General features: G+C 39.6%; 2 protein-coding genes across 3 annotated transcripts in view; one reads left to right on the top strand and one right to left on the bottom strand.

Annotated features, from left to right (window-relative positions):
• Window positions 1-3737, bottom strand: part of HEATR5B (HEAT repeat containing 5B) — a 54537-nt gene extending 50800 nt beyond the window's left edge. Inside the window, exons 1-2 of the mRNA XM_015815995.2 lie at window positions 3638-3737; window positions 380-546 (exon numbers count right to left, since the gene is read on the bottom strand). Of these exons, the coding sequence (XP_015671481.1) occupies window positions 380-505 (126 nt within the window). The 5' untranslated portion in view covers window positions 506-546; window positions 3638-3737. The remainder of the gene's footprint in view (window positions 1-379; window positions 547-3637) is intronic.
• A 134-nt stretch (window positions 3738-3871) lies between these two features.
• GPATCH11 (G-patch domain containing 11) lies at window positions 3872-12142 on the top strand. 2 transcript variants are annotated; one of them, XM_015815991.1, is made up of 9 exons: window positions 3872-3982; window positions 4274-4358; window positions 5009-5235; window positions 5981-6022; window positions 6106-6226; window positions 6651-6741; window positions 8309-8410; window positions 10695-10776; window positions 11819-12142. In XM_015815991.1, the coding sequence occupies exons 2-9, from the start codon at window positions 4309-4311 to the stop codon at window positions 11872-11874; spliced, it is 771 nt and encodes a 256-aa protein (XP_015671477.1). In that variant the 5' UTR covers window positions 3872-3982; window positions 4274-4308; the 3' UTR covers window positions 11875-12142. The 2 variants fall into 2 exon arrangements, with proteins under 2 accessions (XP_015671477.1, XP_015671475.1); XM_015815989.1 differs by having other exon boundaries at window positions 3888-4358.
• Window positions 12143-12737: the final 595 nt, after the last annotated feature.

Here is a 12737-nt window from a genome sequence, read left to right as displayed (position 1 = left end):
CGCCGCAGCATGATACCGTGGTCCACGGTATCAAAAGCCGCTGAGAGGTCCAAAAGAACTAGGACAGAGGAATAACCCCTGTCCCGGGCCCTCCAGAGATCATTCACCAGCGTGACCAATGCCGTTTCCGTGCTGTATCCCGGCCTGAAGCCCGACTGGAGCGGGTCCAGATAGACTGTTTCCTCCAGGTGCCGAGGGAGTTTCTGTGTAAATATGCATTATCAAACAGTTCAAAATATTTCTGACATGGCAATTTGGTCATATTATAGAAGAGTCATTAATACAAAAATAAAGGCTGAAAAAAATCTATTATCAAAGGTCAACTCAAACTGTGAGATGGGTAACAAATAAATTTAATAATAAAAAAATAAAAGTATACCTTGTTAGCAGCTACAACCACCTTCTCAAGAAACCGTAGCCACTCAAAGATAAAAACTGGTCGCTTTGCTTCAGTGATCTGAGCCAAGGCCTCTTCATTCAATAATAAACTATGAGCAAGTTCCATAGCTGGTTAAATTCTTTTTGTACAGATACTACCCTTGTTTCCTGTTATACAAATAAATAGAAAAACAAAGAACAGTATATTTAAAATATCCCACCTAAAATAGTCTTAAAATGCATTTGAATCGGTTTATCTATTATTTTTATAGAACGTCTTTTATTAACTCAATCACCTACATATCTGCTACAAACAACAGATTTTTTATAGTCTCTATCAAAAAGAGTGGAAGACCAATGATAATAATGTGACTATTATGTGTGCATGCACACATGTGTGCTGATGTACACATATATGGTAACTAAACTATTACTGTGTTCAATCAGTGCATCTTATTAAGTCATTTAAAAACCTAGAAATATTTATTTGATTAAATTTTGGTACTGTTCAACTCCAAAATGATTGGGAGGCTGTTTGTATGATCTAGTGACAATTTGGTTAAAGTTTTTGTGGCTTAGATGTTATGTGAATACATTCAATGATTCCTTGTACTGTGCAACCTTTGCCCCCAAAGGGATCATTCAATAACCACATCAAATACATACTATAAGGTTAAGGTTAAGGTTAAGGTTAATTTAATTTGTATACCGCCCTTCTCCCGTAGGACTCAGGGCGGTTCACAGCATATTAAAAACACAAATACAATATACAGGATACAAAAAACTATGATTGTACCGTAACTAATTGTTTGCTTAATAAGAGTGTGGACAAAAGTGTAAAATCTAATCCAAAATGGTTTCACTTAGGTCTATCTATGAATTTTAGAAATCTGTAGTATTTTATTTAATTCCAAAAATACATATTGTTGAAAGATACAGATCCTACATTTTTTTAAAAAAATGTACTCTCAAGTATTACAATTTCCAATGTAAATTAACAAGGAAATATCAATATGAAATAAAAACAGAAAAAACAATATTCTAATCAGCAAGTGTATCTTAAAAAAAGAACTCTTTTATTACATGCAAATCTGATATAGAATATTTTTTAAGTTTTAATAGGCAAATGAGAATACAGTTACTCAAGGTTGAAACAAAAAATATGCTTTGATTGCCAGATTTCAGCCCCTTAATGTATTATTCAGGCAAAGAACACTTTTCTTTTGAATCTATAGAGTCTATTCACACAACTTTTTAATTTAAAACTTTGCACTGATTTAAAACTTTGCATTGAAAGCTGAAAATTCAGATATAATTACTTTATTTCATCATACTTATACTGCCCAGAGTCACCTTATAGGGGAGATGAACAGCATAAAAATTTAATAAATAAATATACATACAGCCATCCAAAATGTGGACTCTGGGAAGCATACAATTTTTTAAAAAAAGATCCAGACTTCTCTGAAGCTGCTGCCCAACCAACTTCTCAACCACCAATGGTAAGAGTTGGGATTTTCTCTGGCTTTTTATTAGCAGTAGAGGCACCTCACAAATTCAGGTTTGATGTTGCATAATGTGTGAAATAGTTCCATACTGGAGTCCCTTTACCCCACACAGGCTGATATGACATACTGAAACACCAAGCAGCCAAATATACAGTAGTTTATGGTTCAGAACAACATGCACACACAGAAGAAAATGTGGATTTAGTAAATTGATTATGAATAGCTTTTATAGATTTGTATATTGGTTTTTAACTTATTTTTTATTGGATTATGTTTATCCATTACAAACCTCCCAGAATCGCTTAGATGAAATGGAAGGCCATGGGGCAATAACAGCAAATCAATAATAATAAAACAGTTATGATGTATAGACAGGTACGCATATTATGCAAACATGGCTTATTACAAAGGAGGGGATGTCCCATCCTGGGCTCAACTATGGAGTACAGGTAGTCCTCAATTTACGACCACATTTGAGCCTTTACAACAAAATTGAGCCCAAAATGTATGTCGCTAAGTGAGAAATTTGTTAAATAAGTTTTGCCCCATTTTATTATTTTTCTTGCCACACCTGTTAAGTGAGTCACTGCAGTTATTAAATTGGTAACACCATTGTTAAGTCAACCTGGGTTCCCCATTGATTTTGTTTGTCAGAAGATCACAAAAGGTGATCACATGACCCCAGGACACTACAACTGTCATAAATATGAACCAGCTGTCAAGCATCCCGAATGTAGATCACACGACCATGGGGATGCTGCAATGGTCATAAGTGTGAACAATGGTCATTCATATAAGTCACTTTTTTCAGTGCCATTGTAACTTCGAACGGCCACTAAACGAACTGGTGTAAGTCGAGGACTACCTGTATATCCTTTGCATCCTAGGGTCACCAGCTCTAGACTGCCAAAACCTGAGCGGCAGCAAGGAGACACACAGGAAACGGCGCCTCTTTTCTGCCGTCTAGCGCAGTGGTTCTCAACCTGTGGGTCGGGACCCCATTTGGGGTCGATCGACCATTTCACGGGGGTCGCCAAGCAAGGCTGTCCACCATTTTTTTTGTCCATTTTTTTTGTCCGCCATTTTTTCCCCCTTTTCCGGCGGGTGCCTTACCTCCCTTGGGCTGGGCCAGCTGGTGGTCGGCCTGCTCCGTCTCTGCCGCTTGCCAGCTACGCCTCGGCCAGCTCAGGGGACGAAACCACGCGTGCGCGGTGCTCCCAGGCAGGGAAAGTCCTCGACTTACGACCTGTCGGGTAGTCCTTGACTTACGACCGGTCTAGTCCTCGACTTATGACCGGTTGGGGTCGCGGCATTAAAAAGGTTGAGAACCACTGGTCTAGCGGTTCCCGGAGCTTTGCCACCCGGATCGCAGACTATCCCGGGAGGGCGGTCCAAAGTGTAATACTGGAAAGGGGCCTTTAAGAGGCTGCCGTCAGTTGGGTCAGTGGGCTAAAGAAAAGGTAGGTCCCAGCTCCCGGGGTCATTGTTACACCTGCCATCCATCCAGGGAAAAGCATCCGCAGGGACGATGGATGCCACCTCGGCGGGCGGTGCCTCCAGGGCGAAGGATCCCCTACAATGGGGAGCCCGCGGTGAACCGGCTCCCACCCGGGGAGGCTGCCGTGGTCCTGCGCTCCCGCTTCCTTCTTATGGCCCTATCAGCCCTGCCATCCCCTTCCCCCTTGGGCTCTTCCCCACCGAGTGCAAGCCCCGCGTCTCCCTGCCCAACCTTTCCCGACGGATCATCCCACCTCAGGCAGCGGCGGCCACCGACCCAGCCAGAGCCCCGAAGGTCGCCACAGTTTACGCCCCCGATCCGGCCCTTCCCCACAACCAGCTGTAGCAGCGCCGGCTCAGACGCATGCGCTCTTGAGACTCAGGAAGTGAGGCCACCGAGGCGCGCAGGCGCAGGAGCGGCTTAGGAATTGGGGAGTGGGGAGTGTGGCGGGCTGTTTTTTTTTGGGGAGTGTGGCGGGCTGTTTTTTTTTGTTATTGGTAAGGAATAGCAAACGAGAGGAGAAATTTTTGAGCGTTGCGGCCGCGGGTTGCGTGATGGTTAGTTAGATCAGTCAGTTATACAATAGCAGTCTAGATAGGTATGTTGAATTAAATAAACTAGCCTCCCCCAGTGAGTTTCCACGAATGAGTATGAGCTGAATCTGGGATTTACAGGGCAAAGACCAACATCCTATCATTGCCCTGCTTTGGTTTTCTCCTGTGCTGATGCTGATGCTCTGGCTAGCTAAGAAATCAGGGTCTTATGGAACAATCATGCACAAAGATCAAAATCAGAGTTTGTTGCGTTGCATCTAATAAGTATGAAATTTTCCTCTAGAAAGAAAAGTGGTTTTGATGCATTTTAAAATAATCATGAACTGCATTTATAGGTAGCAAGCTTGAAGGTGGACGATTGATATGAATCATGGACGACGCAGAAGAGGATTATATGTCTGATTCCTTTATTAATACTAAGTAAGTGGATGTTTTTCTAAGTATATCATGCTTGCCTTTGCCTAATAAGGATGCTGAAGTTTAACTGGCTTTATGAAATTTCAAATATCCAATACCCAATTAAAAACTTGGGAACAATTTTTCAAATACACATTTTGCTTGAAAATTCTGCCCATATAGAACAAAACGTCAAGGAAGATAATTTACAGAATTAGATTAGAAATACAGGCGAATAAATAATAAATAATTTTCTATGGCATATTTATTTTATTGTTTTCAGAAATAAAAAGTAAAAATCAGTAAGACTATTAATTACTATTAATATAATTCATTACTCAGTATGTATAGTGAATAATCCTTAAAGTATGTTAATGTATTATATAGTATTTTTTTTACATTGAGGCAAAAACATAGAATATTAAAATTATAGATAAATATAAGAATAAATTTAGAATATTTCAATTGAAACTCCTAACCATAGAACTCTTATCTAATTATGAAAAGAATTAAACTCGGATTATTATAAAATTGAGAATGAAGACATGTCCTTTCATCTTTGTAGAATTATGCTTTTTGCAGCTATAAGAGCATACAATGTCCTTTTCTTTTGTATTCATGTTAGTTTCTAAGCCATTGGTATGAGCATTAACAAAATAATTTGCTTTGTTCAGCCAGGACATCAGGCCAGGAATGCCGATGTTGAGACGTGTAAAGGAAACTTTTAAAAAAGAGGAAAAAGGAAAAGAGGCTAACCAGAAAAGTAGGCAAAAAAGCATCAAAGAACAAGAAAAAGAGCAACGTGACATGGTTTTAAATGTTGCTTTGGGGAATGAAAATAAAGGCTTTGCTATGCTCCAGAAGATGGGGTACAGAAGTGGCCAACCTCTTGGCAAAAGTGGTGAGTTTTTCCACATCCAGTTTTTAAAGTGTGACTATGTTAAAGAATCAGGTTTTACTGCCCCATAAATAGTTACGCTGGTACAAAATCTGCAGCTGGGAGCCAAAGACATCTAGTAATTTACTTATTACATTTATATTCTGAATTTCCTCAACATAACACATTTGTTCTCTTGCTTTGCTCCCAATTTTACTTTCTCAACAACTCTGTGAAATAAATTAGACTGATCCAAAAGTTACTTGATGCACTTTGTGTCTGAGTTGGGATTTGAGTTTAGTTCTTGCCAACCCTAATCTCTGCCATTGTTTTTTGAACCATTGGAGAAAAACAAAATAGAATTCACAGAGTGAATCCTGACTTGGGAAGATTACAGAAGAGTGGGGTACCTTTCTGAGTTCCTTAAGACCAGAGATCCAATATGATCTTGCAGTCAAACCTGTTTCACAGGTTTATTTAATGTGGGGAAAAATTGAATAGACTGTTGAGTTCATGAAAGGCAAAACAAGGTATAAAATATAAGAAATAAAAATATATAGAAGGGAATACAGTAAATACTATTACTATTAATAATATTTAAAATTTGTATACCGTCCAGTTCTCAAAGACTCTGCACAGCTCACAGCAGTCAAATATATTACAATAAAATTAAAAAGTTAAAATATGGAAATAAAAGATAGCAAGCACAATGAAGCAAGGGGATCGTATGTTATTTTACTAATAGCAAATACATTTCTTTCTTCTGCAGGAAAGGGGATAGTTGAGCCCATTCCTCTGAATATTACTACAGGTTTGTGAAATAACTGACCTTTTTTTTTCATTCAAACATGGTGTTGCTCAATCAGTCAAACAACTGCCTTGTATTTGGGACAGGAAGAAGTGGGCTTGGCCATGAAGAATTAAAAAAACGAAAAGCTGAAGAAATGCTGGAAAACTACAGAAAAAAAATGAATATGAAAAAACAAGTGGAAAAGCAGACAACTGATCTCTTCAAGTAGTGCTTTCCATTTATTTTATTCCTCTGACATTTTCTCTTAACTGCTAATGCCTATTGTATACTGAGGCAAGGGCTGTACTTAACCTGGACGGCATATATTTTGTGTGTTGAAGGACCCTAGTATAAATCCTGGCACCACAAGGTAAAAGCTAAAGAGATAAAATCTCTTGTCAAATTCTATAAAATTAATGTAGAATCTAATTCAGCACTCAGCAGCTCCACCCAAAATTATCATTGTGGAATGATGTCGGGATGTCCAGCTATTCCTGGAGGATCTTGTATTCATCCCTCAGATATTAGGGATGAAGCTATTCTGTTTTAGCTCACATATTGAGTTTATTAATATCCAGAACAGAAAAATGTCCTTATCAAAATACAGTCTTCTATTAAATTTACTGATTATGGCTTTTGTCTTATGAAGAATGAGATTGAAGACTAAGCAGGAGCAACTGCAAATACAACGGGACCTTGAAAAAAGTCAGAAAGCCTGCCAACAATTGGATACACAGAAAGTAAGTTTAAATAAAACCTTTATTTTTGATTTTGGCATGTAGAGGCTTTGACCTCTCTGCTTTAACCTTCCTAATAGGTAGTGCACAATTCAACAAACAATGGAAACATTTTAGAACAGTCCTGTTGCAAATATGTATCAATGTAGATACATTTGGTACATTAATGCGTTTTTTAAAAAAATATATTTTAGATTTATAAATATGATTAGTCTGGAATCAGGTCAGCAAGCAGGAGGCTGTTCATAAGACTTACTGACAAGGTCAACCTTTTGATTTTTTTTTTTACTACTGCAATGTAATATGTTTAAAATATCAAATCTACGATCAATGTTGTGTTGCATTTTTATTTCTACTGTTTGTTACTTTTAATTGAACAATTTCTATAAAAATAATGAAACAGTTTATAGATTGAGAATCCAATACAAGAATATTAGAAACAATACCGTACAACAGTCCGTCACTGCAACATCCAGATGAAGAGCAAATATTAGGGGGTTCCATAGCAAAGACCTCATAACCCAAATGCTCAGGCTGAAATCAGCCACTGGACTGGAGGTATCAGTGGCTCTGCAAGCAAGATTTATAGGCCTGGCTAATGCATACATGAAATAATTTTCCAGCAAATATTTGGGTGTCAATAAGCTCTTTGAAGTATAAGTAGTAACAGGCAACTAGTATAGATTGTAGAGACTGAATGTAACAGCCTTACACATTATTTATGGAGAAGTGGCAACTTGCAGCAATGGAAGCTTTTAGAACAGCCTTTGTTGGCATTATAGATAGTCCTCAACTTACAATCTTAATTGGGATTGGAACTTTTGTAGTTAAGCAAGGTGGTCATTAAGTAAGGTGCACCTGATTTTATGACTTTTTTGCCATGGCCATTAAGTGAATCACACAGCCATTAAGCAAATCCAAATTCCCCCATTGGTTTGGCTTGTCAGAAGCCAGCTGGGAAGGTCGCAAATGGCAATCACATGACTCCAGGACATGCCTGCTGGTTTCCAAGCACTTGAAGTTTAATCACATGACCACGGAGACACTGCAACAGTTCTAAGTATGAGAACTGTTCATAAGTCGTTTTCTTCAATGCCGAACTTTGAATAATTACTAAATGAGTGGTTGTAAGCCGAGGACTGCCTATATAGTAATCTAAATTTGAAATTGAGATATGAGGATGTAAGGTAGGCCTCACAAGGTTAGGTTCGCCCCAGATCTCTGAATTACTTTACCCAGCAGTTTCATATATGTGTGAAAAAGCATTGTGGATGGAACTGTGCATCCCCTACAGCTTAAACACTGCATGGCTAAGCAGACCTACCACAGTGATACTATGAAAGCAGAACTCACATCATCACCAAAAAAATCCATTTCAAAAGGATAAATCTGGTTGATAATATAAAATAGGCCATGAGGTCTAAGAAATCAAGAGCTTTATTAATATGCAATGTCTCCTAAAATTTATCTTGTGTTTAATATGATTTTTCCCCCATTTAGGCAAAGATTACAGCAGTCCTAAAAAATCTAATAGTGTGGAGTATGAGTTATTGCCATGTTTTTATTTAAGGGCCTTGAAGTCCCCAAAGAGATTTGGTACTGGTTAAGCCCGAAGACCGAAGAAGACCAAGAGGAAGAAGAGGAAGAAGAGGAGAAGGAAGATGAACTCAATGTAAATACATGTTCAGATACTGTCTTAGCAGTTGTCTTTGGTGGACTGGCTGGTAATTCTTTATATTATGCTCTATAGTGATCACCAAACTAGGTGAGAGGTAAATATAAATATTTATTGCTGTAAATATAAATGTTGAACAAAATGCATGCATTCTCATCACTCTTAATTAAGTTTGGTTTAGCTTGAATGCATCCATCTATGTGTGCATCAGCACAATGTACGTTAATTGATTGATCTATGATGTGCCATGAAATCAGTTTCTGCTCTTAGACCACATAGATGCATTTTCTTCATAATGGTCTGTCCCGAACCTGGTCCTTCAGATCTTCCAACAGTGCACTCATTGCCACTATAACTGTGTCCCATTTTGTTGCTGCTTCCTGAGTCACAATAATGTAAGCTTTGGTATTTCCTATGACATAGAAAGGAAAGTTGGACTTTAAAGAAATATTGGAGCAATGGGGGCACGTTAGAACTGAAAGACCAGGTTTGGGCTAGTTCAGGGGTGTCAAACTCAATTTCATTGAGGGCCGCATCAGCATTGCGGTTGCCCTGGGGGGGGGCGGTGGTGTGGCCAGAGTGGGTGCAGCCTACTGGGTAGGCGTGGATGGAGTGTGCGTGGCCAGCTCTACATCGTTCGTGTCAATGGTGCCTGTGGGGGCCTGGGCAGGAGTGGGACAGATCTGAGGGTCTCTGGCAGAAGGGGGTGGGACCAGGACAAGCGCCAAGGCAGCAGAGGTCAAACGCCCAGCCTGGCCCTCGAGCACCTGCGGCACCAAGCCCAGCCTCACTTCCCCAAGGGGGCGCCCAGCTGCACTTACCTCCTCCTCAAGGCTGCTGCTGCTGCTGTACTTGCTCTCCTTAGCCAGGTTGCTCATGATGGGTACGAGGGCAAAGTCAGAGGGAGGCCCATTCCCTCTCCATGGGAGGAGACCCAGCTTTTTATCCAAAGCTTCCTTAGAATAGGATGGGAGACCCTCAGGATAGGCCAGGAGGAGGGGGCAAGGGGATGGTGAAAGGGCAGCAGGGCAGGACTAAGGCAACACTTTCCTCAGATCCTCCCTCTCCTTCTTTCCTTCCTTCCTTCTTAAGTAGAGTGGTGGAAAAATATTTGAGATGAGGGAGGGAGAAAAACAGGCAAGAAACGCAGCTAGGGAAGTGTCACCCTTCATGAGGAACGAAGAAATGCACCATCACCTGAAAGTGGCTAGCACATGGCCCTCACCTACTTCACATATCTGGCTTGGTGGGCTCTGGGGAAGGGGATGCCATGAGCAGCGTGAGAGTCAACGTTACCTGTGCAATGCCGCCCAGCCTTCCCGGTCTCGGCAGGCAGCAGGGCGCTCTCCTCACTGTGCCGAGAGGTTGAGCCGGGCAGTGCGAAGCTCGCCAGCTTTGCACCTTGCTGCCTGCTGAAACTGGGCAGGCTGGGGGCTAGGCAGCATTGCACTTCTGATCAGATTCACGCCACCCGGCTCAGCCTCTTGGCGCTGTGAGGAGAGTGTCCCGCTACCTGCCGAAACCCCTCCCCTGGAGGCCATCAAGCCAGATATGTGAAGTAGGCCAGGGCCATTTGCTGGCCACTTCCAGGTGATGGTGCATTTCTTCATTCCTCACAAAGGGTGATACCTCCCCAGCGTGCGCCCAGGGGGCAGGGCCGACATGGCAGGGGCTGGTTCCTCACTGTTTCCAGACGGCCTTGTGGAGCTAAGACTGAATGCATTTCAGCATAGATGGCCACCACAAAATTGTACATTGGCTCCCGGCCGGCCTGGACCAGGGCCAAGGCAGCGGGGGCCATTCCCTCACTGTTTCCAGGATGGCTTCGCGGGCCACATGAAACCACTTCGTGGGCCGCATGCGGCCCCCGGGCCTTGTGTTTGACATGTCTGGGCTAGTTCATCATGGAAAAAAATCTATGTTGTCACTAGGAGTCAAAAATAATATATGATGTATGTTTTGATTAAGTGCCATCAAATCTGTGGACTTTTAGTGACCTTGTTGGTCGATTTGTTCATGCATGGTTTTATCTGCCAATAAATAAGATTCATAAAACCCATCACAGATTTTATTCTAATATTAAGAAGAAATAATAAGTTGGAAGTAATAAAAGACTTTAAGAATCCTAATACAGTTATTTAATAGGAGCAGAAAAAGAAGGCAGAAGCTAAACATTCTAATTTATTTAATACTTTTCATTGCCAAATCAATGATTACACGTGTCTTTCTCAGATTGATTTATTCAATGGATTTAAAAAATTATTTATTGGTGCTTTTTCAGGAATCAGAAAAGTTGATCACTTTAACAACTTATTTAAGAGAAGAGTATCTCTATTGCATCTGGTGCGGAACAAGCTACCAAGGTAAACATAAATTGTTTTTTTTTTAAATACAATAATTCATATTCTGTGGAATTTGTTTATTCATTATGCATAATCAATTTTGATTGTATTGTTTTTTATTACTTATTTTCTAGAGGTTTTCCTTGAAAATTTTGATGTTTCAGGATTTTTACTATAGTCATGTATCTTTTATGTCAAAAAGCTTTTAATGGCTAGTTTTGCTGCTTTTATGATGGTGTAAGTCAGCAAAAGGAGAGAGGTGCAGATGTATTGGCGCAAGAGCTGATGAACTAACTAATTTTACTGCTAGTCAAGAGCATTGTGGGGGTACAGGTAGACAGCATTCCCATTAGCCCAGCCTTGTATATAGGCATTGCTGGGGGACATGGTGCTGGTTTTTTTTTTTCTCTCCTTCTCACTCTCCAATTTACAAGGACTCTTGTAGAAGGAAGTGACTGGAAAGAAAAATTGGAGAGTAAAGCTGTATGATTGTGCAGACCAGTGGTTGGTTCCCAGGTGAGGGAGAAAAAAAGTCAATTATTGGTTTCCCTGGAGGAAGAGAAGCAAAGACTCAGAGAAGATGGTACATTCACTAAAGTACAAAACAGGAAAGAAAGAGATTGGATAAAAGCTGGGTTCATACTCTAAATAAGTTTGCTGTTTATTGTAAAGGAGAAGCATAAAGGTTTTCACTCACCATATCAGTTTCTCTACACTGATTGCCTCTCTTGGAAACCTAAATATTACTCCAGTTCTAAAAGAGCCCAGTCACACTGCAACAATCTCCTAAGGGTTTTGTTCTGAGGTCAGAATAAACCTACCTTTGCTGTTCTGACGTTGGAATAAAACTTGGCAACTTAAAGCAGAAACAAGCTTGGAACTGCCCATTTAGAGTATTTAGTGGTTGAAATAAAATTCAGAATATAGTCAATCCAGAACATTTCAGATGCGCTATTTGCTTTGAGTTTGAAACAAAATACATTTTCCATTTCAAACTTCTTATCTATTACTGTATGCATGTTTGCTTGTAAATTCTGCAAATTTCTCTCTTTTTCCTTTGCAGATGAAGAAGATCTATCTTCAAATTGCCCTGGGAGTACATATACAGATCATGAATAAGTCTGTAAAAATTCAAAACAGTAGCAAATTTTTTAATTTCAATGAAGAGCATAGCTATGAACTATGTTGTTCTATATTTTTCATTGAGCAAATTGGTCGTTTCTCATTGCTCTATGTTTGGGTATAAAATGGCTTTTATGCTATTTAAATAATTCTTTGGAATAGGAACTAATCTGTTATTTTTCCAAGTTATTTATTATTATTTTTTTAAATCCTGCTATGTTTACTTCTGAAAAATAAAATCTAACGTGATTGACTAGATGCTGCAGATTGGATAAATGCATGTTTTATTTCAGGAAAGTAAAATTTCAAGAAACCTTAAATAATGAATTTAGCTGTTCAGAGATAATTCTGTTTAGGTTCACAATAAAACTGAACATAGGGTTTCATGAGAGGGCTCATGGAAAATAATCCATGCTTCAACACATACAAAATCTCCTTGTGCTTTTCTTCCCCTCTTTATTAAGTTTCTTAGCTTTTTTAACCAAAGTTATTAGGCAAAATTGAGTTAATGCATAGAAATTCAGCTGTGATTTATTTGGTTTATGCACCACCATTGGTTAATCATTGATTTGCGTTTATTTTAAGCTTCAGGCAATCTGTGTGAATAACTTTTCTACAAACTGTTCCTTAGAGTTAAGCTAAAGTAGGAATAACCTGGCTGGCAGCATGATGCTGTTTTCAGACTTAGCCCTAGGGGTTACTACATGTTGTAGTTTTGCCATTTATCTTATTTTTTCAATGGTCTTTTCCAGAGATTCTTCAAGAGTCTTATCCCAAGTTGTCTAGAACAAAATGATCTTTAGCAGCCAAAGAAACAAGTACTCAAGCTTTAACTAGTTCCTACAGTTTAATATGGCTAC

The sequence above is a fragment of the Protobothrops mucrosquamatus genome, unplaced genomic scaffold (assembly GCF_001527695.2).
Source record: "Protobothrops mucrosquamatus isolate PMUCROS unplaced genomic scaffold, P.Mucros_1.0 scaffold393, whole genome shotgun sequence".
NCBI classification, from domain to species: Eukaryota; Metazoa; Chordata; class Lepidosauria; order Squamata; family Viperidae; genus Protobothrops; species Protobothrops mucrosquamatus.
The sequence above is the reverse complement of the archived record's forward strand: the minus strand, read 5'-3'. Positions and strand labels throughout refer to the sequence as shown.